General features: G+C 35.4%; 3 protein-coding genes and 1 long non-coding RNA gene across 11 annotated transcripts; 2 read left to right on the forward strand and 2 right to left on the reverse strand.

The window, feature by feature from the left end:
• Positions 1–313: 313 nt before the first annotated feature.
• LOC103841626 lies at positions 314–6119 on the reverse strand. Of its 8 annotated transcripts, XR_004451456.1 has the most exons (4): positions 5094–6119; positions 4708–4857; positions 4318–4424; positions 314–4240 (listed from the first exon to the last, which is right to left on the reverse strand). It is a non-coding gene; the product is annotated as an uncharacterized LOC103841626 (long non-coding RNA). The 8 variants fall into 8 exon arrangements; XR_004451455.1 differs by having other exon boundaries at positions 4318–4857; XR_004451457.1 differs by having other exon boundaries at positions 314–3768; positions 3885–4857.
• A 262-nt stretch (positions 6120–6381) lies between these two features.
• Positions 6382–9654, forward strand: LOC103841627 (glycosyltransferase-like At3g57200). The gene is made up of 11 exons (XM_009118179.3): positions 6382–7063; positions 7198–7347; positions 7453–7505; positions 7790–7898; positions 7976–8113; positions 8207–8251; positions 8330–8517; positions 8676–8817; positions 8895–8941; positions 9019–9106; positions 9188–9654. The coding sequence occupies exons 1-11, from the start codon at positions 6698–6700 to the stop codon at positions 9422–9424; spliced, it is 1563 nt and encodes a 520-aa protein (XP_009116427.1). The 5' UTR covers positions 6382–6697; the 3' UTR covers positions 9425–9654.
• Positions 9655–9910: 256 nt separating this feature from the next.
• Positions 9911–12548, forward strand: LOC103841628 (UDP-N-acetylglucosamine--dolichyl-phosphate N-acetylglucosaminephosphotransferase). The gene is made up of 11 exons (XM_009118180.2): positions 9911–10337; positions 10512–10599; positions 10780–10871; positions 10954–11072; positions 11165–11280; positions 11356–11483; positions 11558–11644; positions 11749–11809; positions 11892–11932; positions 12024–12144; positions 12238–12548. Exons 1-11 carry the CDS (start codon positions 9982–9984, stop codon positions 12295–12297), a joined length of 1269 nt encoding a protein of 422 aa, XP_009116428.1. The 5' UTR covers positions 9911–9981; the 3' UTR covers positions 12298–12548.
• Positions 12235–15412, reverse strand: LOC103841634 (glucan endo-1,3-beta-glucosidase, acidic isoform). The gene is made up of 2 exons (XM_009118183.3): positions 13879–15412; positions 12235–13775 (listed from the first exon to the last, which is right to left on the reverse strand). Exons 1-2 carry the CDS (start codon positions 13976–13978, stop codon positions 12838–12840), a joined length of 1038 nt encoding a protein of 345 aa, XP_009116431.1. The 5' UTR covers positions 13979–15412; the 3' UTR covers positions 12235–12837.
• Positions 15413–15896: the final 484 nt, after the last annotated feature.

Genomic DNA, 15896 nt, shown 5'->3' on the forward strand with positions numbered 1-15896 from the left:
CTTTTGTTTAATGCTAAATCTGAAGTGTTTATAAACTTTAAAAACTATTAATAATAAATAATAACTGTAAAACAGATTCTATAATTTTTTTATGAAAAGGAAAAATTATATACTTTATTTTCACATTCATTACCAGTGATTATTAATTTGATTATCTTCTTATGTTTCATATTTTTAAGCATAACTATCTTTTTTATGATCGACCCATGTTCAGCGTTCGTATTTATGTGTTTCTTTGTCGTCGATTTCTTTGTTTTTCATTCTCTTATAGCCATTAATAGGATATAAACAACAGACTTCTTTATTTTTGTCCGTTATTTTTTATAAGATTTATTATGTGATGTTTTTCCGAAGTTTGTGTGATTTATTAATCTAGATGGAAGTGATAATGTAATTTTTGGGTATGTACCTATATCAGATGGGTTTGATAATTTTTCTGGTAATTATATTATATTTTAGGTGAGCAATTAGAGTGGACATATTTGATTATAAGCTAATTGTGGGTTGCCAAAAAAAAAGAAGCTAATTGTGGATGTGTTTTATTTGTTTCTTTTTGTTCTTTTTCTAGTGTTTAATGCGATATGTGTTATTATATTGTTAATATTTCATCTTAAAATTGTAGTTCTATATTTTGTGCTACTCGGTGGTGTTTTTGGTTTGGTTGTGTCCCAGAACATAGGAGATGTTGTCCAAGATTGATGGTCTCTTCGTCTATAGAATATAAATGCTTGGCATCTTTACAAAATGTTGTAGTGTTAGATTTGAGAATAATTAAAAACAGCTTTAGATGCAATATCAGATGCCATTTAATTTGATAATATAATTTTTTCTTAAATAGTTTCAAATATATATAGAAACAATTGTTCACCTAAAATTTGCTTGCTTTATGTCGTCTCTTACTGTCACTGCTTAACGAAATTTATAGAACAAATGTATTTTCGGAGCAATCCTGGTTACATTGGTTTACAAAAAGGACATTGGTTTTTTTTTCTTTTGCCTCTTTAATACAAATACGTAAACCTCTACGACAAAGCTCATATATATGCGTACTTAATCCATAATATAAACAAACATATTTTTCCCATGTAGTTTCATACCCTACAGTACTAAAAGATAAGGACGTGAGTCCAAGTATATCTTTGACTTTGAAATACAAAATAAATAATATGAGGAGTGGTTCGTTTCTTCAGAATTGTATTCTAACGTAGCCTGTCTCTTTGCTCACCCGGTGATTAGTAGATTGATTATTTTCTCTTTATGTGATCTTTGTAGTGGATAAGATCTGGAATCTCCATCATTGTTTGTTAGTTATAAGTGTAATATATCGGTAATTCACGAAATGAATCTAGATCCTATCCCTCAAAGATATAATTGAACTTGTGCATATCCAAATCAATCACAAAGTAGGTTGGTCATGTCCAAGTGATCAACACGCACACACACATCAACATTAGCACAAAGCTCTGAAAATTAAATGTGCGATTAGTTATTGAAAACTAAATGAAAGATTTGTAATCCAGCCCGAATTAAATATCAGAATAACTATCGTTGTAAATTGTGAAAAAAAATTGTTTGTAGTAGAACTTAGCTGAAGACTCAATATTCACCAAATCAGCCATGATCTTCGACATTTCTCTGAATGGAACTGTAGATTATCTTCTGAATCATTCTATTTTCTCCATTTTCGCAGACATAAATCTCTGCAAAAAAAAATATGGAGAGAAAAAACATCCTAAGCTCGCTCCTGGTCAGGTGCTCTTGAGTCGCCACACTTAATTAAACAACCTCTGTTTTTCCTTCAGCCAGCTCGTGTATTCTATATCAAACACCACTTCTGCTGCTTTGCATTGCATTTCCTCATTTGTTCACAAATTTTCAGTTTTTTTAATCTACGGATTTTTCAGTCATATAAATGAAACTGTTATGTACCAGAACTGATATTGCCAGGACCAATGGGTAGTCCACGTTGCTGTTGATCTCCTCCTAGGAGAGACACTCCAATGAATACGCCCTAACCAATGTTTTTAAACCCGATCCGGACACTGAACCGGACGACTTACCGGGTCGATGGGTCATTGGGTCAACCGCGGATTTATAAATGAATTAATTTTATTATATAATAATATATTATCTATGAAAAAAAAAAAGTTTACTATATATTTTAAATGTTTTTTAAAACATAAAATAATAGTTTAGATATATATATATATATTATGTTTAAAAAGTATTTAGAAAATACTTAACTTTAATTTTTATATTTTTATTTTTCTTTGACATACAAAATATCAAAATATAGTTTAGATTATTTAAAATTTTCTGAATCTAAAAAAGTCAAGATATAAAATTCTTAAATATTTAAATATCTAATGTGAATAATAAATTAAACTTCAAATTAAAAATAAACCAAAAGTAAAAGATCATTGTAATAAATTGTCAATAGTAGAAATAAACTAACACCAAATCACATCAACTAATTTTAGTTCTCTCTACCCTTGTTCACTTCATTTTCTTCAAGTGGCATAGTGAAGTTTTCACCAAAATCTAAAAATCACATATATAAAACTGAAAACGAAATGCCTAACTTTTTTTTTTGTCAAACTTCTTAATTGGAAACTTAGAATATAAAACATAATCTAAAAACTAAAAAAAATGACGTAAAAGTTATTTATTGGTTTAACCAGTGGTTCAACCGGTATCGGGTTCCGGGTTTTAGTGGGTTTTTTCGGGTTTTAGGTTTCTAAATATTGGATTTTTCACAAAACTCAAACCGGATTTTTTCTGGATCACCGGGTTTACCGGTTCAACCGCGGATCCGGGTCGGGTTTCAAAACACTGGCCCTAACTATATAACCATCAGTAATCAAAATAGTTACTTTAAGATATTCGGTGAAATAAATAATTATATATGTACATACTTATACGGAAAGACATGTAGACTTTTTTTCTTGGGATTTGGCCTGTTGAATCTCTTGTTCTAGGTGGGTGAGTGTGATCGTACATGACTTGAGTCAAGTTGATGAACTTAACACGTAAATAATTTACCAAAGTAAATCAAGTCAATTTACTGACAACTGTTATGGGCTAAAATCATCGACATACTCTGTTCTGACAAATAGAAACCAAAATACATGAGAGTTAATTCGTGGACGATCAAGTTTACATACAGAGAAAATATCTTACCATTAGATAACTAACAACTCAAGAGTCGAGAGAACAGAGAACTGTAACCACACCATCTTGAGTGTGAAGAGAGTTAAGTTACTGATGGAGATGGAATCATTCCTGTCTTCCTTGCATAAGAAAATGACTGGTCCGTCTTCACCGTTCGCCTTCAGCTTATACTTCTTCCCGATCGTGTGATGAGTCAGTCATTCACCGCTATCATTCAGCTCTATCATCATTACCGTCTCCTACCGTACACTCGTTGTAGACTCTAAACTCTGAGTCAATCAGAAAAAACTCTCATGTAGCCACTGAATTACAAAAAAAGATCATTGCACAAATCTGAGCAACAAAGGATTTAGCTCCGGATACTCCTAGAGACAGGAGCGTGTTCACCCGATGATCCACAAATGTAGAAAACCTTCAGTTTTTGTTATCTACACGTTCTTCCTAATACCATGTTAGAACTTTTTATTCCATTTTTCAATCTCAATTTTAGACACGACAATATTTAGCTAGGCCACCTTTATTGTCTTTGCGGCTTTGCCACCACCAGCTTGGCCTCTTCCTCAACCACCTCTAACAACACCTCCATGTTGGTTTTGGCTGCAATAATCAGTGGCTTGTTTAAGTCCTTCTGAGTGCAATCATCAAAAGGATCACTTCGCAAACTCAACTATTCTCTTGTGAATGGAAAAAAACAAACAAATATCAAGACTTACCCCCAATAGAAACAGCTAGGGAGATCAGAGATGGATGAACTTGATGCGCCGATACAAATGATGAACCACAATCACTATCTCATATGGGTTCTGAAGCTTCTTAAAAGCTTCACCTAACATCTCATTCTCCATACTTTTCTGGAAGGACCAGAAAACTCAATATACGTTTTTCTTGCTTATGAGTATCTACTTAACTAATAAAGATAGAGAGACATGCACTTCAAAGAAGAAATAAAACGTATTACCTTTTCTTATATTCTCGGCTGATATAAGCCATGTAAGCACACAGCTGAGTAGTTGCGAGCACGATTCAGTAACCGAGCAACATCATCTAACTTAACTCCATGCACTATAGACTGCATAAACTGTGATGATAAGGAGTGGATATCTAACGGTAGAAAAACACAGCAATAAACAAAGGAATCACTTTTACCTTTTATCCTTTCTTTGACTTCTCCATGTCTTTTTTCTATCTTCCTCCTCCTTTTTTTATGGTCTCTTCGGTTTTACACCATCATTTTTATGCTTCTTCTAAGCCTACTAAAAGACAAAAAGGAAGCAATTTTGTAAGTTAAAATGTATGATACCAAAAAACAAAAATTTTCGCAGGAGGAAAAGGAATAGATGAAGCGTTTCAGTTTAAGAGAACCAAGAAAAATTAGGATTGTCATTAATTTATTTTTACCTTTAGATGCATAGTTTTTCACTCGTTTTAGCTTTATTCAGTGATAATGGAGTAATCTTAATTTTAAAAATCCGGGCATATAATTATCTTAGTCAACAAACACCTAGAGGACTAAGAGTCTAAGAAGCTAGAACTCACAGGAATAGACTCGAGAACTTTAGAAATGGTGGGCGTAGCAGCTTTCCCTTATACAAAAAGAAAAAACGTGGATACGCCAAGAACCTTATGGTAGAACATCCACGGTAGAATCTGATCCAATCCAGCTGATGTGCTAGTCGTGATACATATCTGTAAATTGCCCAAATCATAAAGTTACCAACTTTACAAATCCCAGAGACAGATCTGATCAAATCAATTCAAATCAACAATCTCTTTGATTACAATACTTGAGGTACACATAGCAATGCCCGAATCATAAAGGGGAGAACTTTACAAAACCCCCAAAGACAGATCTGATCAAATCAACAATCTCTTGGCAAAAAACTCATTCTCGAAACACTTGAAAACAGAGGACTTTACATTACCTTAGGCTTTAGATTGGAATCAACACCGAAGTTCCAATCACGGTAGTAAGGAAAAGAAGGGGAAGAGCTTCGAGCTAGGTTCGAGCAATCAACCCTTGCCATTGGAGGATGAAGATGAGGCAGGCGAGGAATCGATTGATTGGAGCTGGGATATAATTGAAGTTGGAAGAAGGGTTCAGAAGGGAATACGAAAGGGAAACAATAACTTTTTGGAAGAAAGGTCGTCGATTGAAGAAAATAGGATGTGTCATCTGATGTGTCAATTACTTATGTTTTAATTGGATAATTTTTTATGCTGAGGTGGATAGGCTTAATGGAGCTCATATATCCCTTTTAATATAGTATAGATATATAGAGGGTTGGCAGAAATCGTTAATATCTGTGTAGTAGAGTTTGGCAGAAACTTTAGTTATCCATTCTCCTAGATTAGTATAACTTTAATTAGTTTACGTTACCCATGACCAGACTAGTTAATTCGTCAGTTTGCACTATAATTTAATGCTGTTTCTTTGGTTTTGATAAAAGTTAAAACCATAATTTATTGCGGTTTCTCACCATCATCATCTCAGCAATTACATTTTTTTTACTAACTCAGCAACGCATAAAAAGGGTAATGTAGAAATCTAATTTATTGTTTACCAAAAAATTCTACGGGCATTTAAGTATTTTGGATTTTAGCAGTATGGATTTAGCAGATTCATTAGTATACCGCCCTATTTTCCTAAGTAGATTTTGCAATAGTTTGACATATGTAATCTGAAATTTACTGAAATCAATTTTGGTTTTACAATATTAACTTAACCAACTAAAATATTAAATCTCATAAAAAAATTATGATTAATTAAATATATGTTTTCTGTGTTTTTTCATTTATATAATTTTAAACAATATTTTATGTATTTTTTTGTCGTACATTCGTAAATATTTAAAATAGAAAAAACATAAATTTTTGGGCAAATCTCCAAAATAGCACATTTCTAAGTTTCTATCACAAAAATAGCACTCAAAAACTAAAATGACCAAAATAGCATTTTATTTTTTGAAAAAATTAAATTTTTTTATTTTTCAAAATTTGAAATCTTATCCCCAAAACTTCACTTCTCAACTCTAAACCCTAAAACCTAAACTCTAAACCCTAAATTCTAAACCCTAAACCCCATCAATTGAGTACTATTTTTGTGATTTTTGACCTTGAGTGCTAGTTTAGGAACAAAAACTTGATTTAGTGCTATTTTGGTATTTTTCTCTAAATTTTTATATAATTTTAATTAATTTGAGTTTCATTCTGATATATAGTAATTTATAAGAAAATAAAACACGCTAAAATATCATATTAATTCGTTTTTGGATGTGAATATGATATTAATTTGTATTTTCCTTTTGTCAATATATATATATTTTTTAATTTTTAAATGATAATATAGGAAGAAAAAAAAGGAGAAAGGCCAACTGTCAAAACGGCTTCGTCTCCAATTTTTCTCGTTTCAAACTCTTTTTCAGTTTCAACTTCTTCCTCTCCCTCCTCACCATCTCCTCTATATACATACATACCTTCCCTATGGATTATTCATAGTGTCGTATCTCCTTCTTCTTTGCCTTCTCACATGGCGGGTCTGTTCTACTCCTCCTCAAAACCCACTTCGTCTTCTTCTTCCTCTTCTTCATCATCATCACCATCCTCTTACTCGCGTCTTCTACTGCTCGTAACCCTTCTCCCTCTCTCCCTCGCCTGTTTCGCCTTCGTCCTCCAATGGCGCGGCGGGCTCGACGACCCGGTTACCCACTGGTCCACCACGGATCATCGCGAGTTCCCCGGAATGGCTTCGACCCACGAGAAACAACAACGCTCCTTGCGTGGTCGTTCGAATTCTGATTCGGGATGCGTTGATCTTCTGGGTCAGAGCAGTGCGCCTTCGTTTCCTTATTTCAGGGATTGGAGTTTCGATTACCAGTCGGATCTGAATCCTAAGGTTAGTGATCCAATCTGGGTTTCCTGATTTGGTGTTGAATTGCTTTGATCTGATTTAAAGTTGTGATTTTTTCTAATCTGGGGTTCATGAAATGGCTTAAAGATTCTGACTTTTTGAGAATTTTGATATGATAGATATGTATTACAACAAGTACTTCTGCTGGGTTAGAGCAAACACTGCCGTGGCTGTTCTATCACAAAGTTATTGGAGTTTCAACGTTTTATCTATTTGTTGAAGGGAAGGCTGCAGCTCCAAACGTGTCTCGAGTTCTGGAGAGCATACCAGTAAGCTCTATAGCTTGATCCGTTGATTTGTTTTCTTCCTCTAACCAGTAGTTTTTTTTTTTTGTTTCGTGTCTTCTTATGACCAATGCTATTTTTCTTCTGCAGGGTGTAAAAGTTATACACAGGACAAAAGAGTTAGAAGAGCAGCAGGCTAAAAGGTACTTATGGTGTGAGCCTTTCTGGTTTTTTTTTCTTTTTTCTTTTGTGCACATGAGCCTTTGTGGTTATATATTCTTTTTCCTTGGTGAAATGGTAGAAAAGTAGTTTCTCCCTAGTTGAGTTTAGAGAAGTTCTGAATTTTTGGCTTGGGGCTGTGAAGAATCTATCAATAAGCATCAATTTTTTTTATGGTTAGAAAAGATTAGTAATGAATATGATGTGCCTGCATTGTGATTGATGCGTCTCTCTTCTTTACCTTATTTCGTTTCCTTTTGGTTTACAGCCGGATATGGAATGAGACTTGGTTGGCGAGCTTCTTTTACAAACCTTGTAACTATGAATTATTCGTGAAACAGTCTTTGAACATGGAGATGGCAATCAAAATGGCTCAGGTATCTATTACATTTTTTCCATATAGTTGAATTACGCCATGTGGTAATACTATATATGTTATGCTGTGTGTATTTAGGATTCTGGTATGGAGTGGATAATTCATCTTGACACCGACGAGCTTATTTATCCTTCTGGAACCTCCTATGAGTATTCTTTAAGGAAATTGCTTGGAAATATCTCTGCAGACGTTGACGCAGTTATCTTTCCAAACTATGTGAGTCTTACGGAGTGGAGGATTTTTCATCTTTATACTGAATCTAATTCTTCTTGATTCTGGATTTTCATCAGCGTTGTCTCCTTGTTTCAGGAGAGCAGCGTTGAGAGGGATGATATCAAAGAGCCTTTCAGTGAGGTACTGAACTTTATCATCTTATGTATTTACTTGCTTCTTAGTAACCATCTGAAGATTGGTTACGCATTTCTATTGTAGGTATCAATGTTCAAGAAGAACTATGACCATCTTCCGAGGGATGTTTACTTTGGAAACTATAAAGAAGCCACTCGTGGAAATCCAAACTATTTCTTAACCTATGGAAATGGAAAAGCTGCAGCTCGTGTTCAGAACCATCTTCGTCCCAATGGTGCTCATAGATGGCACAACTACAGGAAGAGTCCAAAGTATGCTCTTCTCTCGTTGGGCTCTTAGACCACTTCTTGGTCTATCATTCTAGAGTTGTTTATTCAATAGAAACTTCTTTTGCATGCTTTTTTGCTTCGTAATGAGACATTGACTTGCCTGAGCCTGTTAATTTCAATTGTGGCATCATTATTGACAGAGAGATCAAACTAGAAGAATCGGCGATTCTGCACTACACTTATCCCAAGTTTTCAGATCTTACTTCAAGACGTGATCGTTGTGGTTGCAAGCCTACTAAGGTGGATGTTAAGAGATGTTTCATGTTGGAGTTTGACAGAGCTGTGAGTGGGAGATTGATTCCTTTTTTTCTTGTTTACTGTTGTGAAGCATACAAGTCACAGTCATCATTTTTGTGTAGGCATTTATCATTGCTTCAACAGCAAGCTCAGAGGAAATGCTTCAATGGTATATCGATTTTAATAATCCACTACTCTTGATTCATCTTTCCGATGGTGCATTCTAACAAGCTACATTATATACAGGTACAGAGAGCACGTTGTGTGGACAGACGACACATTGAAGTTGAAACTCCTTAGGAAGGGGATTCTGACTCGCATTTATGCCCCCATGGTAAAGAAGTAACCACAAACCCACCTTGTTCTTAATGCTTGGTTTTCCACATGCTGCATTCATCTTTTTTTTTTGTCACAGGTTATAATCCAAGAGTTAAGAGAGGCAGGTGTGTTCAGCTCGGTGGTAACCTCAGCTCACATGTCTCTGAACAACTCTTCAACCGTAAGCATAAGCCGAGAATCATCTCAGATGACTGGTAGGAGGAGGGTGTTGGAATCCCATCTTGATATTGACAGTGAATCTCAAGCATCAGCCATACCACCACAATCACCTCCAGGCTTGGAAGCAACCCAAATGGAAACATTATTTGAATAGCTTTTTTTCATAAAGATGAGGGAGGACCTTAGAATGATATTCACAGGTTTTGAACATGAGCTCTGGTGTACATTTCGGAAAAGTTTTTTTCCTTTATAGGTTATACACAGACACAGATGAATAGAGGGGTATTAGAATGTTAGCAGGCACCTATCCTATGTAATATCCAGAACATTTGACCATGTTGATTATATTACTTCAAATACAAAGTCATCGCCTTTCTGATCCAACTGGTTCTCTTCTGTGTTACGTTGTTTCTGACATAGTGCGTGTCTTATGGGTTCTGAGTTAAGTGCGTGTCTTATGGGTTCTGAGTTACTCAGCTGATGTTTGAGCAGGAGCACCAACTTTAAAAGAAGGGACTTTGACAGCAACCGTTGCTTATTTGGTTAGGACTTAAATGTTAAAAAAAAACTAAATTATGGGCGTTTTTAACAATTATGATTTCTTGTGGGGTGAAATTGAAAACTTTGTTATACTCTTGATACGGTGTCGTATCGACGAGTCCAGCTTTAGCGAAAGGTCTGAGAGCCGAAGGAGGAGCCAACGGATCCGCCATGACTGCTCGTAAGAGAACTTCTTCGGTGGCTAAGTCAGAGAATCCGCCGCCGGCGACGAAGGAGCATAAACCCACCGTCGCTTCCGGTGAAAATTTCCGTCTAGCACCGCCGAAGCTGGGCGTGATCTTCGTGATCTCTTCGCTTCTGTGCTCGCTCTACCTCTACCTTCTCTGTTTCCACTACAATGTCGATGATGAGCTCAAGCGTCCGATCCTCATCAACGCTGGGCTTAGCTTAGTGGGGTTCTTCGTCACGCTCAAGTTGATTCCGGTGGCTGCTAGATACGTTCTGAGGCGTAACATGTTTGGGTTTGATATCAATAAGAGAGGCACTCCTCAAGGTGAAGTTAAAGTGTAAGTCTTTACGTCTTTTAAGTTTGTCTTCTTTAGTTGGTACTAGTGTTCAATCGTTTTCTTGAAGTGGATGTCTCTTTAGATTTGATTTTGTTTGGGTTTGAAATAGATGTTGTATCGAAGATAATGATTGATTTGATCACCATTTGTTACTCTGTGTCCATCTTTTTGTAGGCCTGAGTCATTGGGAATCGTTGTGGGTATTGTCTTCTTGATTGTGGCGATAATATTCCAGTTCTTTAACTTCACTGAAGATTCCTTGGTAAGTGTGCTTGTTCACATAAGCTACAAGCTTGCTTTTTAATTTCTTTTAGCTGTGCGTCAGTGATTAAGCAAAGCTCATGTAAAATGTAATATTTTGTTGTTAGACGTATGAAGTTAGTAACTCTTGGCTCATTTAGTACTTTATTTAACAATCTGGCTTAATGACTCTATGTTGCAGTGGCTTGTGGAGTACAATGCAGCACTAGCGTCTATTTGCTTCATGATATTGCTTGGGTTTGTAGATGACGTCCTTGATGTGCCTTGGAGAGTGTAGGTGCACTTCTTTATTTTGTTTGATTAAGTTCATATGTGAACTTTTGTTTCAGATATTAGTTTTTGTCAAAATTTGCAGGAAGCTTCTCCTGCCATCTTTTGCAACCCTTCCACTCCTGATGGCTTACGCTGGACATACAACTATCGTTATACCTAAACCTCTTGTTTCTTATGTTGGCTTGGAGATACTTGATCTAGGTACAATTCTTCCTTTTTATATACTTAGTATTATATTGTGCAGAAACTAATATTCAAAGTGATTTTGCTTAATTGTATTGTTATTGTGGCAGGACGGATATATAAGTTATATATGGCGCTACTGGCTGTCTTTTGCACTAATTCTATAAACATTCACGCTGGTCTGAATGGCCTTGAGATTGGACAAACCGTAGTTATTGCAGCTGCTGTAAGTTCTGCAGTCAAGATTCTTCATTATTCGCTTTCTCTTAAGTGAAGATAATGATGTCTCAGTTACTTGTAGATCTTGATACATAACGTTATGCAAATCGGAGCATCCGTGGATTCTGAGCTTCGTCAAGCTCATGCCTTCTCTATATATCTTACTCAGCCATTGATGGCAACATCCTTGGCTATGCTTGCTTTCAACTGGTATTACTTTCAAGTCTTTTCTCTGGAATACTTAAAAAGTTAATGCTTACTCTAACCACATTCATGTTGTTTAGGTACCCTTCTGCAGTTTTTGTTGGAGACACTTACACAGTCTTTGCTGGAATGACTATGGCAGTTGTTGGCATTCTGGGTCACTTCAGGTGTCTACTCAGTTTCATCATTTGCGGTTTTGTATCTAATTAAAGTGTGAAGCTTGCAACTAACTAACTAACTAACTCCATCTTCTGAAACTTCTCCATTGCAGTGAAACCCTCCTAATCTTTTTCCTTCCTCAAGTGTTGAACTTTCTGTTGTCGCTTCCTCAGGTTTGATCTCCTTTCTCACACTTTCTTTAACTTCTCAAGTTTCTTATTAAGCATCTAACTAGCTATTTGTGTAACTCTTTAGCTTGCTGGCATTGTGAAATGTCCACGGCATCGTCTCCCCAAGTAAGCTTATTATTTTCCCCCTGTTATAGAAACGCAGAGCCGACAACACGTGAGTACATGACTCGTCCTCTCTCTCTCTTTTTTGAACCAGGTTTGATCCTGCTACGGGATTACTAACGGGAACAAGAGATGGGACGCTCGTCAACGTCTACTTGAGGATTTTTGGTAGGAAGTCAGAAAAGTCTCTGTGTATTCATCTTCTTGTTTTCCAGGTAAGCTTCTTAATGCCCACTCACAGTACAAGTTGGCTTGTTGTTACTTGTGAGAGAGAGATTACAAAATTGGTTTTTGCGTTTATGTTGCAGGCACTAGCTTGCGCCTTCTGTTTCCTGCTTCGGCATTTTCTTGCTGGTTGGTACAAATAAATCTCTGCAACATGAAGAATCTTTTAAACGGCTCCTCGTTTTATCTCTTCCTTCAAGAATCACACATACAGAACTTAGTTTTGTTTTCATATCCATTAGCAAAGATAGTTTCCATCCTTAAAACGCGATCAGTGCTAGTGAATCTCAAAAATATAAGTATATTGGTATTTTGTTACATTTTCATCTTATTGTAGAGAGAATGAACCAGATTGAAGCCAATAGGTGAATCAAAAACCATTTATCATGGAATGTTTGTTATTGCATAAAAAATTATATATAATATGTATGTGTGGTCACTTACTAATAAGCTAGAATGATATATGTATTATCAGCCATTTAGTGAAGTGGTATATAAATTTAGTTGAGATATTTTATGGAATTTTCCCTACTAATGATATAATCAACATTCATTTATCCTTGTAGCCACATAAAGTTCTTTTGGGGTCGATTTCAGTTCTGGAATAGCATTTTATTGCATCGCTTGCCCTTACTTCTATAAGGATATTATTTTGAATTATTATTACTATTACTCTTATTTTATTAGTTGAAATTAACATTATACTTAGGCTGTTGATTAGGAAGAAACATCCCCCAGAACTTCTCAAGCTCAAGGGGACCCTTCTGATTCTCATCAAACATAGCGAATATATAAGCCTCTATAGCTTTCCCTGGCTTTCTCGGAGTTCCACTTTTCACATGTTGTATCAAATTATTAACATAAGTCATTGCATTCTCCACACTAGTCCCTGCTCCTCCCTGCGTCGGCCAACCGCTCTCAGACACCACGACTTCCAACGATCCTCCCCCTGATTTCTCCAATGCTGCGTAGACCGCGTCAAGTTGGGCGTCGAAGAGGTTATGGTAAGAGTACTGCCCGTCAATGACTGGAGGGGTCGGTTTGAACAGAGCGTACTCTAGAGGGATGTCTTTCATGTCATCCTTGTAGCTGAAGTAAGGGTAGCTATTCAAGAGCAGAGGAGATTGCTTGCTTACCAAGAAACCTATCACCGGTTGGAGAAAGTTGATATAGTCGTCTCTGAATCTTCCGTGCGACGGAGGGTACGTGTCCATGGTGGCTCCCATGTCTATAGCCGTCGACACCTTGATCCCAAGGCCTGCTCTAGAAACCGCGTTATCGATGTTTTTCATGGCCTGGAAGAGAGCCCTCGCAGCTGGCTCCGAGGGTTCCACCTCGTTTCCGACCGTGATGTACCTGAATCTGACACCCTCGTAGTTCTTGACGTTGTTGCGGATCCACGTGTCGGCCTCGGCTTGGCTGGAGGCGATGCGTTCGAGGTCTGCTTTGGGAACGTCGAGGATGAGCTCGATGTTGGAGTTGCGGAGAGCGTTGAGAGTGTCATGGTCGGGGTCGTAAATCCGCATCCTCTGGATGTTGCGGTGCTTGTAAAGAGCCACAACGTCTGATGGACTTGGCCGGGGATTGCCTAACCTTCCATAGCATACTCCGATTTGTGCAGCTATATATATCATTAGTAATAGAATTGCATCAAATAATGTAATATCAATATGGTCATACGATATGATTAATGGGTGTTACATAAGGTTAAAAGATGATTATACACGTGGTGTCGAAAAAGGAAGCCATTAGAAGGCTGAGAAGAATCAGCAACATTGGTGATGAAGTCCATGAGGATAATATCCTTGATTCAGACATTTTCATGAAATAAACGTTAAGATATGATTTTTATGTTATACTTTGAACCGTACCATTGTGGAACTAATAAAGGGAAAAAAACTAGTTTAACCCTAATTCATTAGTTAATTACTGAAATGACTCTAATTTTATTTTAATTATTAATTTATTTTTCATACCTGTTTTACCCCTAAGTCCTTTGTTATCAAAAATAAAAATTACGAAAATGTCATTACTCAGAGACTTATTTTTCCACGTTTTATGTAACCACAAACTTATATTTATTTTTCTTCGGTGACAGATTTATCTTAAATTATATAGACTTAACTAAATTTCTACATATTTATTCTAATAAATTTGTCACGTTTGGTCACAGATTTATTAAATTTTTACAGATTTAATAAGATTTAGTTTCCTTGACCACAAATTTACTTAATTTTGACAGATTTATATAGAATTTGATAGATTTGTTTTTTTCTTTGCTACTGATTTACCTATTTTTGACAGATTTATTTGCGGTTTGACTGATTTATTATCTTTTGACCATGGATTTACTTTATTTTGACAGATTTAATATGGATTTGATAGATTTGTTTATCTTTTGACCACAAATTTATTTACAATTTGATAGATTTATTTTACGTTGGCGACATATTTAATACCGATCACCAAATTTATTAATTATTTGGTCACAAATTTATTAAATTCTACTTAACCGAACTGGTTACTGAAAACAGATTTAACCATTAAATTCTGAACTGATTTAGTTAACATAAAATTTTAATTGAAATAAACCAAAATCTTGCTAACTAACAAATTTAGTTAAATAAATGGAAATAAATTAAGTAAACAAAACTATAACCCAAAAAAAACTGCAAGACTTGCAAGATTCAAGTTTAGCTTATGATTAGTCCTTTTATATGCTTTCTGAATTTTTATATAAACTACGTTTGTTTCTGGCTTTTCTGGTTATGAACAATTCTCTGTTGAAATTGCAGGTGATATGTTGTAACCGTATAGCAAAGCTTTCACCTGTCTTACGTATCTATTTCTTGAGATTTACTTAGAAAACAACATGTCACGTGTGCATTGTCCCTCTACTCTTTCTCTCTGTTTTATAGTGCGAATATGGGGGTTCAAGCCAGTCAATGGATGAAGTACCATTAATAAAATTTCCCAAATCTATATATGCTTTGAAAAGTCTACGAATATGAATGTTAATTTCTGCGAAATTAGCTTTCAATAGGGTCAAACTAGCTAGAGCGACTGAATTGTTAAATGAATAAATGGTATCAATCGCCCAAACACAAATTTGTATTCGGTTTTCAGAATACTAAATTTAAATCATTTTTGGTACTAGTTTGGTCGGATCATATGGTATTATAACTTTATAAGTCATTCCAATCACGCGTGACAGTTAATTTAAACATTAAATATCTAAATATTTCCACATAATGGATCCATGCACACCCCCACTATAAAAGGTTTTTAAGACTAAATGCGATGAGGACTTCGGTTTTGGCATCATGGTAATGGTAGAAGACTAAAAAGCCGTTAATCACACGTCAACCTATATACTATAATGGTCCATTCGTTTTATTTTGGTTGTCATTTTAAATTTATGCATACAAACTAAAAATATATTTAATTTTACATATTTTCAATATAAAACATAATTATTTATACACATAATCATATTTCAATTATAGAAAAATAAAATAGAAAATATTATTAATAAATTTTGCATTGAAATTATAAAACTATATTTATTTTGAAACAAAATTTGTTTTTTACGACAACAATTAAACTGAAACGGAAGAAGTATATTCTTATTGTTAAGTAAATAATATATAGATAAGGGTATTGAAGCCTCCAACTCTATACTTATGTCATTAGACAAACTAGGTAGCCATCATCAATTATGGTAAGATGATTTTCGTTACTA

This window comes from Brassica rapa, chromosome A09 (genome assembly GCF_000309985.2).
Source record: "Brassica rapa cultivar Chiifu-401-42 chromosome A09, CAAS_Brap_v3.01, whole genome shotgun sequence".
NCBI lineage: Eukaryota > Viridiplantae > Streptophyta > Magnoliopsida > Brassicales > Brassicaceae > Brassica > Brassica rapa.